This window comes from Thermobia domestica, chromosome 7 (genome assembly GCF_964235325.1).
Source record: "Thermobia domestica chromosome 7, izTheDome1.hap1.1, whole genome shotgun sequence".
Lineage (NCBI taxonomy): Eukaryota > Metazoa > Arthropoda > Insecta > Zygentoma > Lepismatidae > Thermobia > Thermobia domestica.
In genome coordinates, this window is record NC_137460.1 from 256953910 (window position 1) to 256970916 (window position 17007).

At 33.1% G+C, this 17007-nt stretch overlaps 1 protein-coding gene across 1 annotated transcript in view; it reads left to right on the plus strand.

Annotated features, from left to right (window-relative positions):
• Positions 1–1939: 1939 nt before the first annotated feature.
• LOC145689687 (receptor-type tyrosine-protein phosphatase epsilon-like) overlaps positions 1940–17007 on the plus strand; it is a 62733-nt gene continuing 47665 nt past the window's right edge. The window contains exons 1-6 of the mRNA XM_081763883.1: positions 1940–1945; positions 3040–3317; positions 6811–6899; positions 10414–10574; positions 12372–12492; positions 15263–15339. Of these exons, the coding sequence (XP_081620009.1) occupies positions 1940–1945; positions 3040–3317; positions 6811–6899; positions 10414–10574; positions 12372–12492; positions 15263–15339 (732 nt within the window). The remainder of the gene's footprint in view (positions 1946–3039; positions 3318–6810; positions 6900–10413; positions 10575–12371; positions 12493–15262; positions 15340–17007) is intronic.

Sequence of the window (17007 nt, forward strand, 5' to 3'; positions counted from 1 at the left end):
TTACTAGTAAAGTAGCGGAATGCATCAGTGTGTAATAATCAAAATATCGCCCCAACTCACCGGTCAAGGAAGTGCGGAGTGAACAATGCATTGGCTGGAGTTTTCTTTATATTTGATGCTATAGTTAAATTTGCTTTAGAGTTCAGTTTTCCGTTTATAATTCGAAACATTATAGGAGCAAGACCTTCACTTGTGACATCATATCTGTCATTACTTATAACTCCAATAGTTATGGTACTGATGACCTTTATAAAATTTACATTTGTTATAGTTTGTTACCTTTCCTTTCACTTTCCCAGGTCCTCTATTAGGTTGTTTTGTTTCGAATATTTATTTCGCTTACATTGTTCGCTTTCAGATTCAAAGAAATAATATTTTCATTTCTCGTCTGCGTCACGTACAGTTTTAGAGTATTTTGGGTTCCAATTTGGTACCTTTTTACCACAAGTTAAGTAACATCGAATTTTTAAAAATTCTTTGTGTTGTAGTTGATTAACTTGGAACCATCGACATACTACAAGGTAAAAATACAGGCAGTGACGATACAACCAGGGGAATTTGCAGAGATTAGGAAGAAGACTAAACCTTTCTTTCCAGTAATTAGGGGAAAAGTGAAAGTGGTGAGCGATTTCATTGACAACGCAAGCTTCTGTCTAATCCTACCATCTGGGGATCACCGACTTTCAGTGGAAAGGTAACTAATCAAACATCTAAGTTTCGTTTTAATTGTTATAGTTAGATTGTTTTTTTATCAGGGTAAGCCTCTAAGGTTGTAATTCCTTTTATTGTTTTTAAAGTAAACAATGTCATTTGCTCTATTAAGTGTTATTGGTTTATATTCCGGTTAAACTTCTTCGAGAAATTCGGGAGCTCAATAATAGTTCGCTCAGCTCTCATGCAAGGGATCTCTAATTCAATTTAGGTCATATGAGTTTATGTTGTGGACGTCATTTTGTGAGTATTTTACCTACCGATTCTTCTGTTTCCTTTTATATTCACATTTCATTGACTATTTGGCTCATGCTAACTTTGCTTTAGTAATTCATAGTACAAACAAGACACAATATTTTAATAAAGTAATCGATATATAATAGACTAATTATACGTAACTAATTGTACAAGTAGTAAGCACTCTATAACGTTTAGTTGTTACATTTTAAGAAAATAGAATGTATTTTGCAGTCATTGGAAACATTACGAATAAAAGGTAATTGTTTGACAACTAATTTCATATGCTGAAAGACGTTTCAGTTTTTAGTTTTGAAACATACTAATTACTTGCAACTTTACAATTGATTTGTTCTTTTTTTAGTGTTTACCTCGTGATCGTAAGTGCTCTTGATGATGGGGATGGATGTGATAATATAATTACTTCTAATAACTCGACAATATATGATTCTCGTGTAAAGAAGAAGTTTCTGCGAGAATTTTCAGGAAAATCTTCTACCATAGTTGGCGAAATTAAGGTGAGTATAATCTTTAGCTCCTTTTGTATGGTTTAGTTTCGTTTTGGTGAACACAGAATTTGTTATGGAAATTGCACTGAGAAATATTTCAAGTGCTACACAATTAGCAAGTTTGATTTTGAAGTAAATTCACATTTAAATTGCGACTGTACAATATAATGTTTTTCACTCAGTACCACATTAGAACACTAATGTTTGCTTTTCAAAAACGTACTTCACGTATAAACAAGGATTTTATGTTATCTCTTCGGGCATTTCAAAACAAATATCTAAACTACAATGCATTAAAAATTCTGCTTAAGTGGTCCTTAGATCTGTTTATATTTTCTTCTACCGTTCTCTATTTTCTCTCTAACATTTCTTTCTTTCTTTCTTTCTTGGAAACTCTACTTCACACATTACTATGAACGCGAACTAAGTGTTATATGGTTGATATTCAATAAGACCTTTGTGTATTGAGTGCATGTTACTTAATGGCAGTATAGAATATAAGACACAGCACGGCCTGCCCTAGGCAATTTGCCGAACCCTGCAATGGCATCATCAATCACCCTCTTTCTCCAGAAAGAACAAACTTTAAAAGCCACGATTTTAAGTATGATACCCCATCATTAACAACGAAGGGGATAGAAAGGGTACACGCACTCAGAAAGCCATAAACACTACAAATACAATCTCGTTGTGTATGTTTTTCTTTAAATAATAATCTACTATGCTAGTGAAAGAAAAAACGAACACACATCAGAGAAAAGATGGTATTCCTTTGTATAGAAGTCAATATGGAGCTTCAATTTCAATATATCAGTTTGCAATTTCACTGCAACTAGCTCCTTTATCTTTCATTCTTGATTTTCCTTGTACGTTTATTATTTTTTTTTTTTTAAAAAAACTTGTTTTCACTTTCAACGATAAGGAACTTTCTGACAAAGACAATACTAGTTTTCATATCAAAACTGTGGTAACTAAATAAATGGAACAGGTGTTAGCTACTGTTCGGGAATTTAGTTCTTGTATTTGACAACAATCATGCAATTATGCTGGGATTTGTTTGTCCATTTGTTTTATCGCTGTCCAAGCAACCTTAAACTCATGATATTTAAACATGATTTATGAATCTAGTTTTTAAATAGAAGGCCAGCTTGGTAAATTTAACTATTATTATGATGAAATCTGTTTCCAACACGAAATATTTAGTTTAAATATTATAGTTATGACAAGTTTTGCCGCAGCATGCAAATGCACGTGTTGCACACATGGTAGAGCTGGCTCAGAGAGATGTTATGTTTTATTGTCTTCAAAAAAGATACATGCATTAATTGATTGGTACTTCAATGTTAAAGCATTAAGAGTCCTGAATAAGCTCACCTCCGTATTTCAGAACTTTAGCGAGTAATATAAGCACACTGAGGAACATCAACAATTTAGAAAGTGAGTCAGGTAATATCTAAAGTGCTACTAAATAAACTAGTAACAATTTCAAATATTATCTTCATGATACTCATGACATCGTGGCGTCATAATTGGTAGAAACTCTGATGTACACCACTGTACATGCATATAATCTTTTTTTCAGCCTGGAGACAAAGCGTATGTATTTTCAATAGGAGACAACAGTTTCGCAAATGGCCAATTTGGCAATTATTCCAATCGTAAGCTTAAGGAAGGCTGTCGATATCAGGTGACAGTTATTCTTGTGAATTCCTTTGAAGACGATATCTTATTCAGCAAGAAGTTTATCACTGAGCCAGTAATCGTTGGAGACAATCGAGAGAACAATTCATCAGTAGGAATTAGAACAAGTGTCATCATTACAGTTGTTTACATTGCAATAATATTAGTGATTTTGATCAGGTATGTAACTAAACATTTCAACTATAATGCTCGTTCTATAAATCAAATTTATTTATTTATTTTATTTATTTATTTATTTATTTATAATAGTCCTCTACAGAGCCAAACTCCATTTACAGAGGAACATATGCTTACACACATAATTACATATGAAATACATATATATCTATATACTGAAAGAAATAAAAATACATGTAAACAAGGAAAAATACAAGTTAATAAAAACAAATTAAAATATTAATAGTATAAATTTAAAAGAAAATGAAAAATATGAAAAAAATGAAAAATATGAAAAAATGAAAAATATGAAAAATATGAAAATATGAAAAAAATGAAGATTATGAAAAATAAAAAAGTCTCCAGCATAAGTTCAACTCATAGAGATAAGTCTTAGAGATATTACTTCTTAATTACTTAATTAATCCATATATAATGTCGTTTCAAAATATTATTTTTGAGTATACGCAAATATACAGCGGTAGGATAACAGAAGTCAAGATCCAAATCTGATGAAACCAGCTGATTAAAATTCTTACAAGCTCTAACTATGAATGACTCCTGGTGAATTGTAATATAAGATCTCATTACGCAACGGTCATTTTGGTATATTGAAATATTTATATTGGAGCAAATTACAATTATCTGTTGCTGAGTTTACTGTCTTGTACAAATATGTTTGTTGAATAAGGAAACGTCTACTGTAAAGAGAATACATATCAAATTTAAGTAAAAGAGAAGAATAAGAGATCTTATTTTTATTTGCTGATATATGATACAATTTGAAATAAAGATGTTTCAAAAATTTAAATTGGACTCGTTCTATGTTATTTCCTTTTAATTTGTGAATAAGATCCCAAAGAACACAACAGTATTCCAACTTACTTTTAATCATAGCTATAAAAAGGTGTTTTAAAGCTTGGATATTATATAGGTCTCTTGTACTCCTTATTAAGAACCCTAGTGTCCTGTACGACTCTGCAATAATTTTATTTATGTGACATTTAAGTGTAAACTTATGATCTAGCAATACACCTAAGTCATTAACAGAATATACTCTTTTTAACTTTTCACTATTAATCTTATAAAACATTTTGTTGTAGCTCATGCAGTTTTTATAATTCTTTTAACTGCACAACGATTGTAATAAATAACAGAGATTCTATTCACAGAATAGCTATTGGATGCTGTTGTATGTTTAACAGGGATGATGAAGTCTAAGAAATTTTTTATGAAAATAACGTTTGATTATATAATCATTTCATTAGTCTTTGAATTATGTAAGAGAACGAATTTGTATTGCTCTTATGCATAAAAATCTAAGAAACATGCAACTTGTGACGTGAGTGTTTAATAAATAGTGTGAATAAACGCATCGTAACTGGTAATGGCCATAAGGCGCCACCCCGAGTATTTCAATTCAGAGAGTGATCAGCATACGTTTCCGTCATCGAATCTAATTCATAAAGTTGAATGAAAAGCAGCATGTAACGGAATTTAAAGAAATTAATATTTTCGATTAAATGTGGAACACTACAACCAAACACAAGTAACGTTAACAACCAATTCAAATTAAATGTAATAAACAACTACTCTCTAATTTAAATGCTCCTATCCTTTTACTTCAGAATCAATGCAATTTTGACGTTTCCAGTATCAGTTACCATTTCTGAAAACAATTTAATGTCAGAATATCTACAGTTAATTTCTAATTAAATAGCTCAGCAAATACTTCACATTTTAGTTAGGTGGCGAACTATATTAACATTTCTACTCTTTAAATAATAAATTCAAAAAAAAATGACAATAACATAGAACAGACTCACCAAATTACGATGACAAATTAATTCGAATATATTCCTCAACATTACAAGTAGTACTTTCTGCTTAATGAAGTAATTTGACGTATGTAAGAAACAATTTGTTAGAACACTTTCTCAATAACGATTCGATCAGTTTCAATTTTCACTGAAATCTGACGCAATTCTTGCAAACATAATTCCACGTTGATTTTACTTTCAGCAGCAAGGTGGCAGTGTTACAAACTATCAGTATTATCAACTCATGTACCTACAACCATTCTAATGTCTGACATATATTTTACCCTCAAATTTTCAATATACAAGCTCAAGTGAGCTAGGAAAATTGTAAATGTTACCCTCTATATAGGGTTTGTTATTACTAAGTAGTTTTTATCGTTAACTAATTTTATGACTGAAAGGGCCAGGATATTAATATCGCAGATGATTAAGAAGAATACACTGAATCTGTTTAGTGTATACAGCAAATTTTAGTTAGGATGTATACAGTATACTTTGCAAAGTTCTTGCTGTATATTATCTTTTAATCGCTCTAGATTTTCAACCAAAGTTTTCTAATCAGAACCATATTTAACAACAAGAGTACCTTGAGTATACTGGAAGCAGCTGTTATTCTGCACCATGACCATTCATCCATTACAGTAACAACAACTAATAAGAGCCATGATATCCCAATTTAGTTTCGGAAGAGGTTTCTTTCTTAAGACCCCTTCAATTATTCACCAATTATGAACCCGAGGTCTCCCGAAATGGCAATCAGCAATCTCAAAAGAACTATAAAATTCCGTATTGTTCAGCGAAAATATAAATCTAATTTTTCTCGGCTTTCTAGACTCCTTCCTACGAAAATATTATGCGATTGTGCAGTTTGGAAGGGGACAGAAGGACATGTAGCCGATTGCATCCCTTACTCTGATTAATTATACACTCTTTACTCATTTGGTCAAGCTATACACAAAGAGTCGAACATCTACTTCCCGTTGCCGCTGTTGTTCCTAATAAGAGCACATTATTATCAATAGTTCAGGAACGATTTTCGTATCTTTGGTAGTTTTCCTAACTTCAGTTCATTTTAACAATTCTATTTTAAGTTAAATCCGTTTTCTACTATTTAAGTCATTTTTTCCTTACATGGACGTTGCGCTGCTAGCACGTGTTTAGTGTACTCATTTGAAAAGTGGGTTTCTTCCTAACTAGCTTAAGACATGATGCTACTTTTTCTCATAAGCGACATGTCTCGCTCTTCTCTGGCATCTTGGTTTAATAAGTCGCATAATATCCAGTTATGAGTGTATGGGTTGTGTTATGTTCCTCTCTCCACACGCATGTATGTCCATCTCTGAACTTGAAAGGAAAATCATAGATAAAGTTAGATTGAGAACTGTACTTTTCTCTAAAAGATTTCTGCTACAAAATATATAAGCTACTGACGACTACAAATAAGCGTAGATCATTGTACTTTTGCTCTCAAGATCATTCAGATATTGAAGATTTTCTAAAATCTTTATTGCTCAAATTTTGCTTAAAGTTAAATTTGAGTATGCAAACCATTTTCTAGTAAGAAGCCGGACAAGAAAGGTCATAGGGAATATATTTTTGTTTATACGTGTAATAGACAGTTTTAAAAATTAAAAAAAGGCGTCCAATTACAAGACATCTACTTGTTTTTTTTATAGCAAGAAGAAAGTCTTGAGCAGGCAAACTTGTCAGCGAGGAAGAGGCAAAATCCGTATGTTACTTTCTTCTATATTTTGCGCTGGTAAAAGTAAGTATACTATTTTAATTTTCGGGCACGTATGAATCAATAATAATTAAATTCCATGTCTATTGTTTATGTAAACAGACATACGAAAATAACACGCAACAAATATACACTGGCTATTTTTTCACTATTTTATAGACTCTGGCACCGACACTGTTACTTTTATTTTCAGTCTAAAATCTAAGAAATCATAGATTCATTTTGACTGTTATTAGACAATATTTTTATTGTATGTTTTCCTATTGCAACATAATAATAGAAAGGTGAGTCAACAAATTTGCAGCCATACCGACCATTTACTTGCTTCTTGCGTCAAGTTACAAACCTGTCTATGATTGGTAGAGTTAATCTATCTTATTAAGCTACATTTCGAACAATTCTTCGATCGATTTTGTTCTCGTTATCCAAGGTAAATATCCGCTGCAATGGACCTTCCACTTTCTCCTGTTTGTTGAAGCATCAGAAGTACAGGAAGCGAGCGACAGACTGCAGCAAGTAAGAAATCTATTGAGGCAAGTTCCGTACTTTATGCTGTATGCGACATCAGTTCAATTCTCGGAAGTTTCTAGAGTTTATACCGGATCTCTTGCTGCAGAACATTTGAGCCAATTCATAAAACACAATGCGGCAGTTCGGGATGCTTTTGCTGAGATCGCAAATACATGGAACTAACCTGAGCTGTGAGACGCTGAGCTTAACAATAAGGCTCGAGTAGCAGTCGTTGTATTTACCTGTATAGCTTGAAGTACAACCTCAAAGTCAACAATTGTACGTTATTTGACTTTGACTTATCGGCGATGTTCTTTCGAAACTAACGAAATTTCTTGAACTAGGTTATTGTATTGTGATCACTATCCAGTAACATCTCATAAAAAATTGTTTTCAATTCTTACGTGGCTCCTAAAGGAAATATGTAAAGAAAAATGTTCGTAAATTTGATTTCTTTATGCACTTACATAAAATCATATAGGTAAGGCAAACAATTATTGCGCAATCTTTTTAAAGTGCTAAATACCATTATCCATGTATGTGCTCCGAACACAATCTAATGCTTGTACTGCTTTTCTTACGTGACATGAAGTCTTCAAATTATGTACGTATGCCAATCCTGAAACTTTTGTGATTCAGCCATTTGCATTAATAGTCCATTACGTAGCTCTAAAGATGCAGAAAAGCAGACTTTGGTTTGAACAAAGGTTTTCTTATCTACAAAGCAGACTTTTTAAAAGAATGTTTCGCTTTCTGGCTTTTGGTGATTTTCTTACTCAAGTAGTATCATCCTTTCTATAGTGCATTTTACAACTAAAAAATCCCTTTACAACATTCACTACTTTTGAGACCTATGTTGAGCCGGGGTGCATATCTTCATTAGCTTTCGAACTTTCTTTCCAATGGTGTAAATTATGCAATCCAATCTATAACAACGGCCATATTCCTTTCTAATTACCTTGTCAAAATGCTGAAATTTATATATCTTGTCACGTGTTTTCGACATGATTACTTAAATAATACTGGAATACAACAAGAAAGTATTATAGACCAAGAAAGATATACAACAAGAAAGTATCATAGACCAAGAAATATATGCAACAAGAAAGTATCATAGACCAACAAACATCTATAACAAGAAAGTATCAAATACCAAGAAACATGTATAACAAGAAATTATCATACACCAAGAAACATGTATAACAAAATGTATCAGACACCGAGAAGCATATACAACAAAAACTATAATAGACAAAGAAACACACAAGAAAGTATCATAAACTAAGAAGCATATACAACAAGAAAGTAACATATACCAAGAAACATATACATCAAGAAAGTATCACAGGCCAAGAAACATATACATCAAGAAAGTATAATAGACAAAGAAACATATGCAAAAAGAAGTATCATAGACCAAAAAATATATACAACAAGGAAGTATCATAGTCCAAGTAACATGTATAACAAGAAAGTATCAAATACCGATAAACATATAAAACAACAAAGTATCATAGACCAAACAAACGTATACAAGAAGCAAGTATCATTGACCAAGAAATATATACAACAAGAAAGTATCATAGACCAGGAAACAAATACAAGAAGAAGGTATCATAGTCCCTGAAACATATACAAGATTGTCATCCAACAAGAAATGTATACGTGAAGAAAGTATCATAGACCAAGAAACATGTCTAACAAGAAAGTATAATAGACCAAGAAATATATACAACTAGACAGTATCATAGACTAAGAAACATATAGAACAAAACAGATTATAGATCAAGAAACATATAGGACAAGAAAGTGACATAGACTAAAAACTTATATAAACTTATATTTATTTTGATATAAGTTTCAATTTGCATCTTGTTCTCCGTTCAAAACTCTCTTTTGTGTGAGCTTTATAATTTCTATTGGAACCTAATGTAAGTTTGGCTTACAAACTAATAATCATAAGCGGTAATTTTGATGTTTGTTTAACTTAAGTTTAATGGGAAGTGGCGGAAACTTCATAACAAGGAACTACATAATTTATACGGTTTAGCCAACATTGGTAGGGTCGTCAAGTCTAGGAGGCTTCGGTGGGCGGGTCATGTAGCTAGAATGGAAGAAAGTAGAAACGCTTTCAAAGTCTTGAGTGGAAGACTAATCGGAAAACGACCATTAGGAAGACCCAGGCGCAGATGGGAGGACAATATTAAGATGGATCTCGCAGAGATTGGAATACAAAGTAGAAACTGGATGCAGTTGGCTAAGGATAGAAGTCAGCGGAGAGCTTTTGTAAACGCGGCATTGATCCTCCGGGTTCCATAGGCCATAGAGTTAGTTAGTTAGTTAGTTAGTTTAACTTAAGTTAAAACTCATTATTTACATAATTTGTTATTTCTTTTTTATATCATGTCAATTGTTTGAAATAGGAAAGCTTGGGTATGGAGCTTGCAACTATGTTCCGATCCAATTTTAACGGCTTCAAATGTATAAGGGTAGATGCATTTTAAATGGCATACATAAAGGTAGATGCACACTAAAAGTGTCTTCAGTTCCAATAAAGCTTAAAATTTAACTGACGTGTTAGTTTATACGAGTACATAAGTTCTAAACAGAAATTTTGTTCCACTATGAGTAACTACTTAATTTTCAGAATTGTTATTGCTACTACAATCAAATTTTCACTATTTTTTAAATCGTAGAACACTGCTTTAATATCTCTATAGATAATTCGGTTGAACTAGAAAATTTATGGCACCACCAATTTGCCCTTTTTACTTTCTATCTAGTGAGGAATTACCCTTAATTATTATTATTGAACTTCTCATATTTTTATAGTATAAAATAATTAAATGTTTTCTCGTATGATAATGGGAAGAGATAGGTGCAATTTCTCATCAAAGCTGAAAAGTTCAGAAAGTCAAATATTTCACAGGTAAGAAGGCAGTAGGAAATAAACTTCGGTATTTTCCGAATTCTTGCATCTCTTCATAACTAGGAACTTATAATTTGTAACTTGTAACGTAATTTATAGAAATATGCTCAGATGGATATGGAAGGAATACATCGATTTCCGTTGAAGAAAACATATACGAGGTAGCCTCGCAGAAGCTTAGCTGCCAAATCGACATCGGTGATCTCCAGAATTATGTAGAATCCAGTCTGAAGAGTGGAGAGCTTCAACGTCAATACGAGGTAAGTTTTTATTGTTGCCAAACATTATTACTGTTAAAAGAGTGTGCAACTGAACTCTTGGAATAAAATTATCATATTTAGTTATGTAAGTGAAAAATGTCACATATCATTAAGATAATTTACGTTACTGAATTTCTTATTTGACTAAAGGTAAAACATAAATTAGTATACTTGAGTACCGTACGTATTGATAAAGATTATTTCTGCTGCCCAAATAAGCAAAATGAAAATTTGATAATATAGGGATGAGTATTTAGAAATGATTGATGTGTATTTCAAGATTTTTCCTGTAATGTAAAAAATTCCTTACGGCCTTAAGTAAATGTAATCTATCAGTATTAGATATACAGACTTATTTTTTTTGTAGAAAAGGATATTATAGAATATACAAGAAACTAAATGCTAAACATAGCTATACTATGATGTGCTACTTTCCGAACTTAGTTCTTGATCTTATTTGCGAATTACTATAAATAACAAAATTTCATTATATAAACTTTATTTTACGTACTGAAATATGCATTAACATTTTTGTTAAATGGTATATTTTAGTAATTGAATAGCGGCTTTTGTCAATGGTAATGAAGAAAACAAGAAGTATATAAAATAAATTGATAAATCACATTGTTGTAATAAGTAATATCACATTGTTGTTGATAAAAAATCTCCTTGATAATACTTTCAAACCAAGAACGTGTTGACAAGAAGGCACTTATTAAATCTACAACCAGCTGGTAACACTAATGAACGTAGGTAAAATATATATTTCTAAAGTGATTAATAAAACTAGAACGCATAATGCACTAACCGGAAAATTTCCCACGAATTATGCAAAAGAAAATAAAAAATATGCACACAATACAACAAGTACAAAACGATAGGTGATCCAGGGCCTGTTTCAAGCTAGCATTTCACTCTTTTAGGACCTCATTACGTAAGATATTGATATGGTTAGCATGATTTGCGACTACTTTTAAACTCAGTTTGCCTCAAGTGTATACTTGAAGGAGAATCTTTGAGCCGCATTTCCATGATTGTATGACGAGGATAATTCAGTACCCTCATGGTGATCGAACAAGTGCTATTTAGTTAAGATACACGTACCTCTTACTAAGTACACAGTAGTAAATTTGCGAAAACACATGGACTATACATAATAAAGATTTAATTAACGGTGCGTTAGTAGTGGAACGTTTCGCTATTACTTAATGTGCTAAGAAAATAAATTCGAGTTGCAAAACTTACAAACTTATTTGTATTCAGCAATGTTATGCTCGTGGAATCTTAAGAAGATTGTTTCTAGGAATTCCTCGAAAGTGTTTGATTTCAATCATTATTAGAAGATTATAATCAACAATTGTTTGATTTGAATTATATTTAAATAAGTTTAAATGAGGTACAACGAAATTCTCTTCTTGAAATAATTATTTTTTTTGCCTCTTTTGGACAAGAAGCCTTAAATACATATTAGATTTAAAGCTCTTTTGTGAATAAAATACCTGGCAAACAAACAAAAGACCTTTTAAGGAAACAGAGTGTCATAACATTTTTTAATTATAGTTGTACTCAGCAGCAGCTCTACATCAAACATGCTATTTTCCTTGGATACTTTAAAATTGATCTGTGTAACACAAAATTAACGGTAAAACGATCCGGAAAATTACTCAGAGAAGAAAGAAATCAGTTAATCATATAAAAAATGAATAGTATAATATACCAACAAACAATAATTAAAGACGTTTCTGCTTAAGTTTCCAGTTAGATAATTTGTATATGTTTTCGTATCTTTTCCAATAGATCATTTTAAAATTCCTGGTATTTGCTTTCCAGTTATTCCATCACGGACAAACGAAGCCCTGGATTTATGCACAATTAACAAAAAATAGGGAAAAGAATCAGCATGATGACGTTCTGCCCTGTGAGTATAAACTAGAACGGATGATTTAGTGTTGTTGGTGAAGGAGCTTCATTTTGTCAGTATATTACAATAATATATTTCTGTAGAATCTGTAGTAGTATGTTAAAAGATTGTTATGTAACAAAATTTGAAACTTATACACTGAAAGTAGAGACTGTTGTCGTATGTTTGATTTGATAATATACGTATGTTTTATTTGCCCATCTAAGCATGTTCTTTGTGCACATTTATTCTCTGTGAACCTGGAAAAGAACTTAATTTGAAACCATTAATAGAGCTCTACTGGTTGCAAGTTGTGTAGCACTTTCCGAATTATAACGTGAAGGGTCAGCTTTAATAATAGGTCAATCGACAATTTTACTTTTAATACTAATTTATCCTGCTATGTTTATAATTATGACCTATGTGAAGACATTTCTATAAAAACATCTTATTTGTTTTCCTGTAATTTCACGGTAGTCCATTAGTATAAAGTTACTTACCACTCTGAAAACATTGCAAACAAGAAAACACTTCGTGGTAAACTACCAATGAGTAACATAGTCACTTTTACGTGTTTGATCTACAATTCCCTTAATGCTCATCTCTCAATGGTTTGTTTTAATTTCACATTGGAAGCCACAGCATTGATCGGTCCTTCTTTGCCTTTGACACAAAGTAACCATGAATGAATGTGTTATAAAGGTTGAATTGCAACTCGTATTTTACATAATTTATACAACCAAATTGATGAAACTCAGGAATGAATGATTACGCAGGCTTCAAAGCAATTTGTAGTCCTTTTTTTATCAGCATGTATTAATTGTTTTGCTAGACCTATTGAAAATACCCATGTACAGTACTTCTGAATCTCTGTCTTATTCCTGCACTCTTTGATGTTTTCTTAAAACTTGCCTCTCAAGGTTTGTAATATTGAACAAAATACAATGAATGTTGTATAGTTTCGTGTCGTATCATTTGGATGAAGGCATTCTGTAGTTTATACAGTCTTCTGTAACATCCGTGAAACCTAATTTGTCAGTATTATTCCAGAAGTCCATTCAAGGCAGATTCTATAGCATAAAACACATTGAACATACTTTGTAAAAATCGACAATAATAAGTTTAGCACGATACGGACTTCATAGTCTTGGGTGCAGAGATTGCGGTCTCAATGAATGCATTCTTTATATTACACCCAGTTACGTAACTTCGTGTACATCACAATTCAAGCTTTATCATGAGGAAATACCATCATTCGATAAAGGTAAGTTAATTCTTCATTCTCATATGAATCTCAGTGACAGAGCGAAAGAGACCTTCGTCACAAAATAGTGGCAAAATTGATTGGTCTTCAAGGAGAGCATAAGCTCATTTTGGGAGTCATTTACAGCTATATATATATTGTTTAGTTTGTGACAGGATGTTGTATTATTGGCAAAAATCTAACATTCTTCAATGGGACGGCATTTTCGAAAATCAAGACAAGAATTCTAGTCCATAGAGGTGTTTTCTTCTCCTCATTTTTCGGTCCATACTCGATAAGAGAAATGACAAATTCAGTTTCCTTGGCGTTATAAACTGTAGTATCAGGCACTACATAATGTGCGTTCTCAGCCACTTTAAATTTTTTGATAGACCAGGACGTGTAGTTTTCTACTAGTTTTGTATATTTATCTATCTGCAATCATTATTTCCATTTTTACTAATCTCAAACGTCCTTTACTGTATGAGAATAAAACTTACTTTGTTTTGTTCAATTTAATATGTTCATGCTTTTTTATTATAGTTTCCATAAGAATATTCTGTATCATATTTTCCTATATAATGACAGTCAATTTCTAAAATGACAGAAGGATTGCTCTGATAGATTATTTTCTATTTTTATAAGACTACTTGGCCATGGTTTAACGCGATAAAATTGAATACACCCCTCACGATTCACGAAATATGATGTCATTATTAAAGTACTCCACCGTTTGAAAATATGTCCAAAATGCAATCGGCCAAGATTAGAAATGTCTACCCAAGCTAAATTAATTCCATTATGATCCAAATTCACGAATCAAGAATGAAATTCTGTGGAGGAAGCTTTTTAAACTTAAGTATTTCATTGATTAGGACTATTACTATACCACGATAACTATTAGATTCTTCTTCATGCTTGGCAATCATTACTTAAACATCAGAATTATAATTGTGTTATACATGGTTTGTTTTCTCTGTCTTTCTTACTCAGGTTTACGTAACATCCTTAGATGGCATATTAATTTTTACTGTTTCAAACAGCATGTTATTCTTTGGTTGCTACCTAGCGTTTCCAAAATGTGCTAAAAGAATATGTTTGTCACGTAGAAGGGGCAAAGACATTTGTTTCAAGACGATCAATTCAGAAAACAGAAAATTAAATTTATAATTTTTGCTTTGTGATAAGTCAATAAATACTGTGCTATTTGATTTTAATTATTTGTAGTAGGTTGACAAAGCTTGAGAAGTCACTTAGATCTGTTGTTCTTTCTATTAAGTAACGGTTTGGTAGTAGGACGCTAGTTATGTCGTGACTAATTCATAATAAGTCCCATTTTTGATATGAGATGTTAGATTCTGATTTGAGGAAGTTGTACAGTAAACTAGATGATCATGTCTTCTATGGCATCAATGTTGGGACGTGTTAATAATTTAATCATGGCGGAAAGAAGAACTCTCTGAATTTGATACTCTGTGTTGTTCCCTATGTTGTTTCTGGTAAAAAATAAACTTACTGACTGTTGGATATTCATTTTCATTTCAGATGATGAAAATAGAGTAGTTTTAAAGAAGCTGCCAAACGATGAGTTTTCCGACTATATAAATGCTAGTTATATCGATGTAAGTATTAGTATATATATATATATTACAATAATTTGGAATATTTGTTCATGGAATTTATGATAACTGTGGATATAGTCAAAAGAGTTAGGAGCCATTCAGTTATAATTGAGCACCTTGGACAGTGTAACTTGTCTTCTATATTTGAAACTACAGGGAGGCACATATGTGATGTTTCACTGACAAAAGTTTTGTAATTCTAGACAAAAAAATTCGATATGGTAACACTGTATAACTTGAGAATGGGGATAAGGGTCACTGGACTTAGAACCGTTAGTGTATGCCAACAGTCTAGGATGGCGAAACGGTTGTCTCTGGATCAGTTTGTACCTTGTGAGTATGTGTAGTAGCCACTTCGATCTTCCAATTTGACATCACCAGACTTTTTAAAGGACAAAGAGTATCAACATCGCATACGCAATTTGGACGAATTACAAGAAGCTATCACAGAAGAATTCCACAAAGTACTAGTACGGATCTGTCAAACTGCTTGTGAAAGCGTTTTCTTCATCTCACGGAATGAATCGATTTCGATGGTCATAGAGAACAGAGATTAAAATTCATGTAAGAAAAGTTATGAGAATAATGTGTTTATGTTCAAATTTTGTTGTTAGTTTCTCTATTACAGACTTTGAAAACTCATATACATAACTATGGGCAGCCCTGTATACATGTACAGATGGTGATCAGAAAAATGGATATACATGAACGAAATTGCAACTTACCAGATTAATATGGTATCAAGCCAACTTTCGCCTTCAGAACAGCCTTGATGTGACGTGGGATGGAGGCGTAGAGGTCGTGAATGGTAGTAAGTGGAATTTTACACCATTCCTCGTGCAGGGCATCTGCCAGTTCTGTGGGAGAGGATGGAGGTGGAAATCGTCACCGGAGTAGTGTTTCCAAGACGGACCACAGATGTTCAATTATGTTGAGATCTGGGGATTGGGCGGGCCAGGGAAGGTGTTGAACTTCATCCCGATGTTCCTCAAACCACGCTGCAACAACGCCAGCTGTGTGAATGGGTGGATTATCATCCTGGAAGATGGCGTCATTGTCCGGGAACAACATCCAGACCATAGGATGCAAGTGGTCTCCTAAAATTGCGACATAATCGTTGGCAGTGATTCGTCCGCTAAGTATGACGACAGGACCCAATGAAAACCATGATATGGCGGCCCACAGCATCACCGAGCCGCCGCCATGTTTCATAGTTGGGCGGAGACACTGCAAATCATAAACTTCTTTGGGCGTTCTCCACACATAAACACGGCCCGTGGTTGGGAATAGGGTGAAGGATGACTCATCGGACCATATCACACGTTTCCAGTCCTGAACGGTCCAAGTTGCATGGGCGGGGCACCATTTGCGGCGTGCGAAAGCGTTATAGTCCCTGATGAGCGGTTTGGCTCGTGCAACACGACCCCGTAAGTTCATGTCATGTAATTCGCGGCGGACTGTGATTCTCGAAACAGGATGGGGGAGGTGCTGATTGAGTTCCTCCGTCACTTGCTCCGCAGTGGCACGACGGTTCTGCGTGTCAATGCGCTTTAATACCTGGCGAGACCTGTCACTCATGATTTTCTTCCGCCCACTGTTCCGCTTCCCCGATGTGATTTCCCGTGTGTTGTGTAGGCCGTCATCACCTTCGACACTGTCCACGCGACA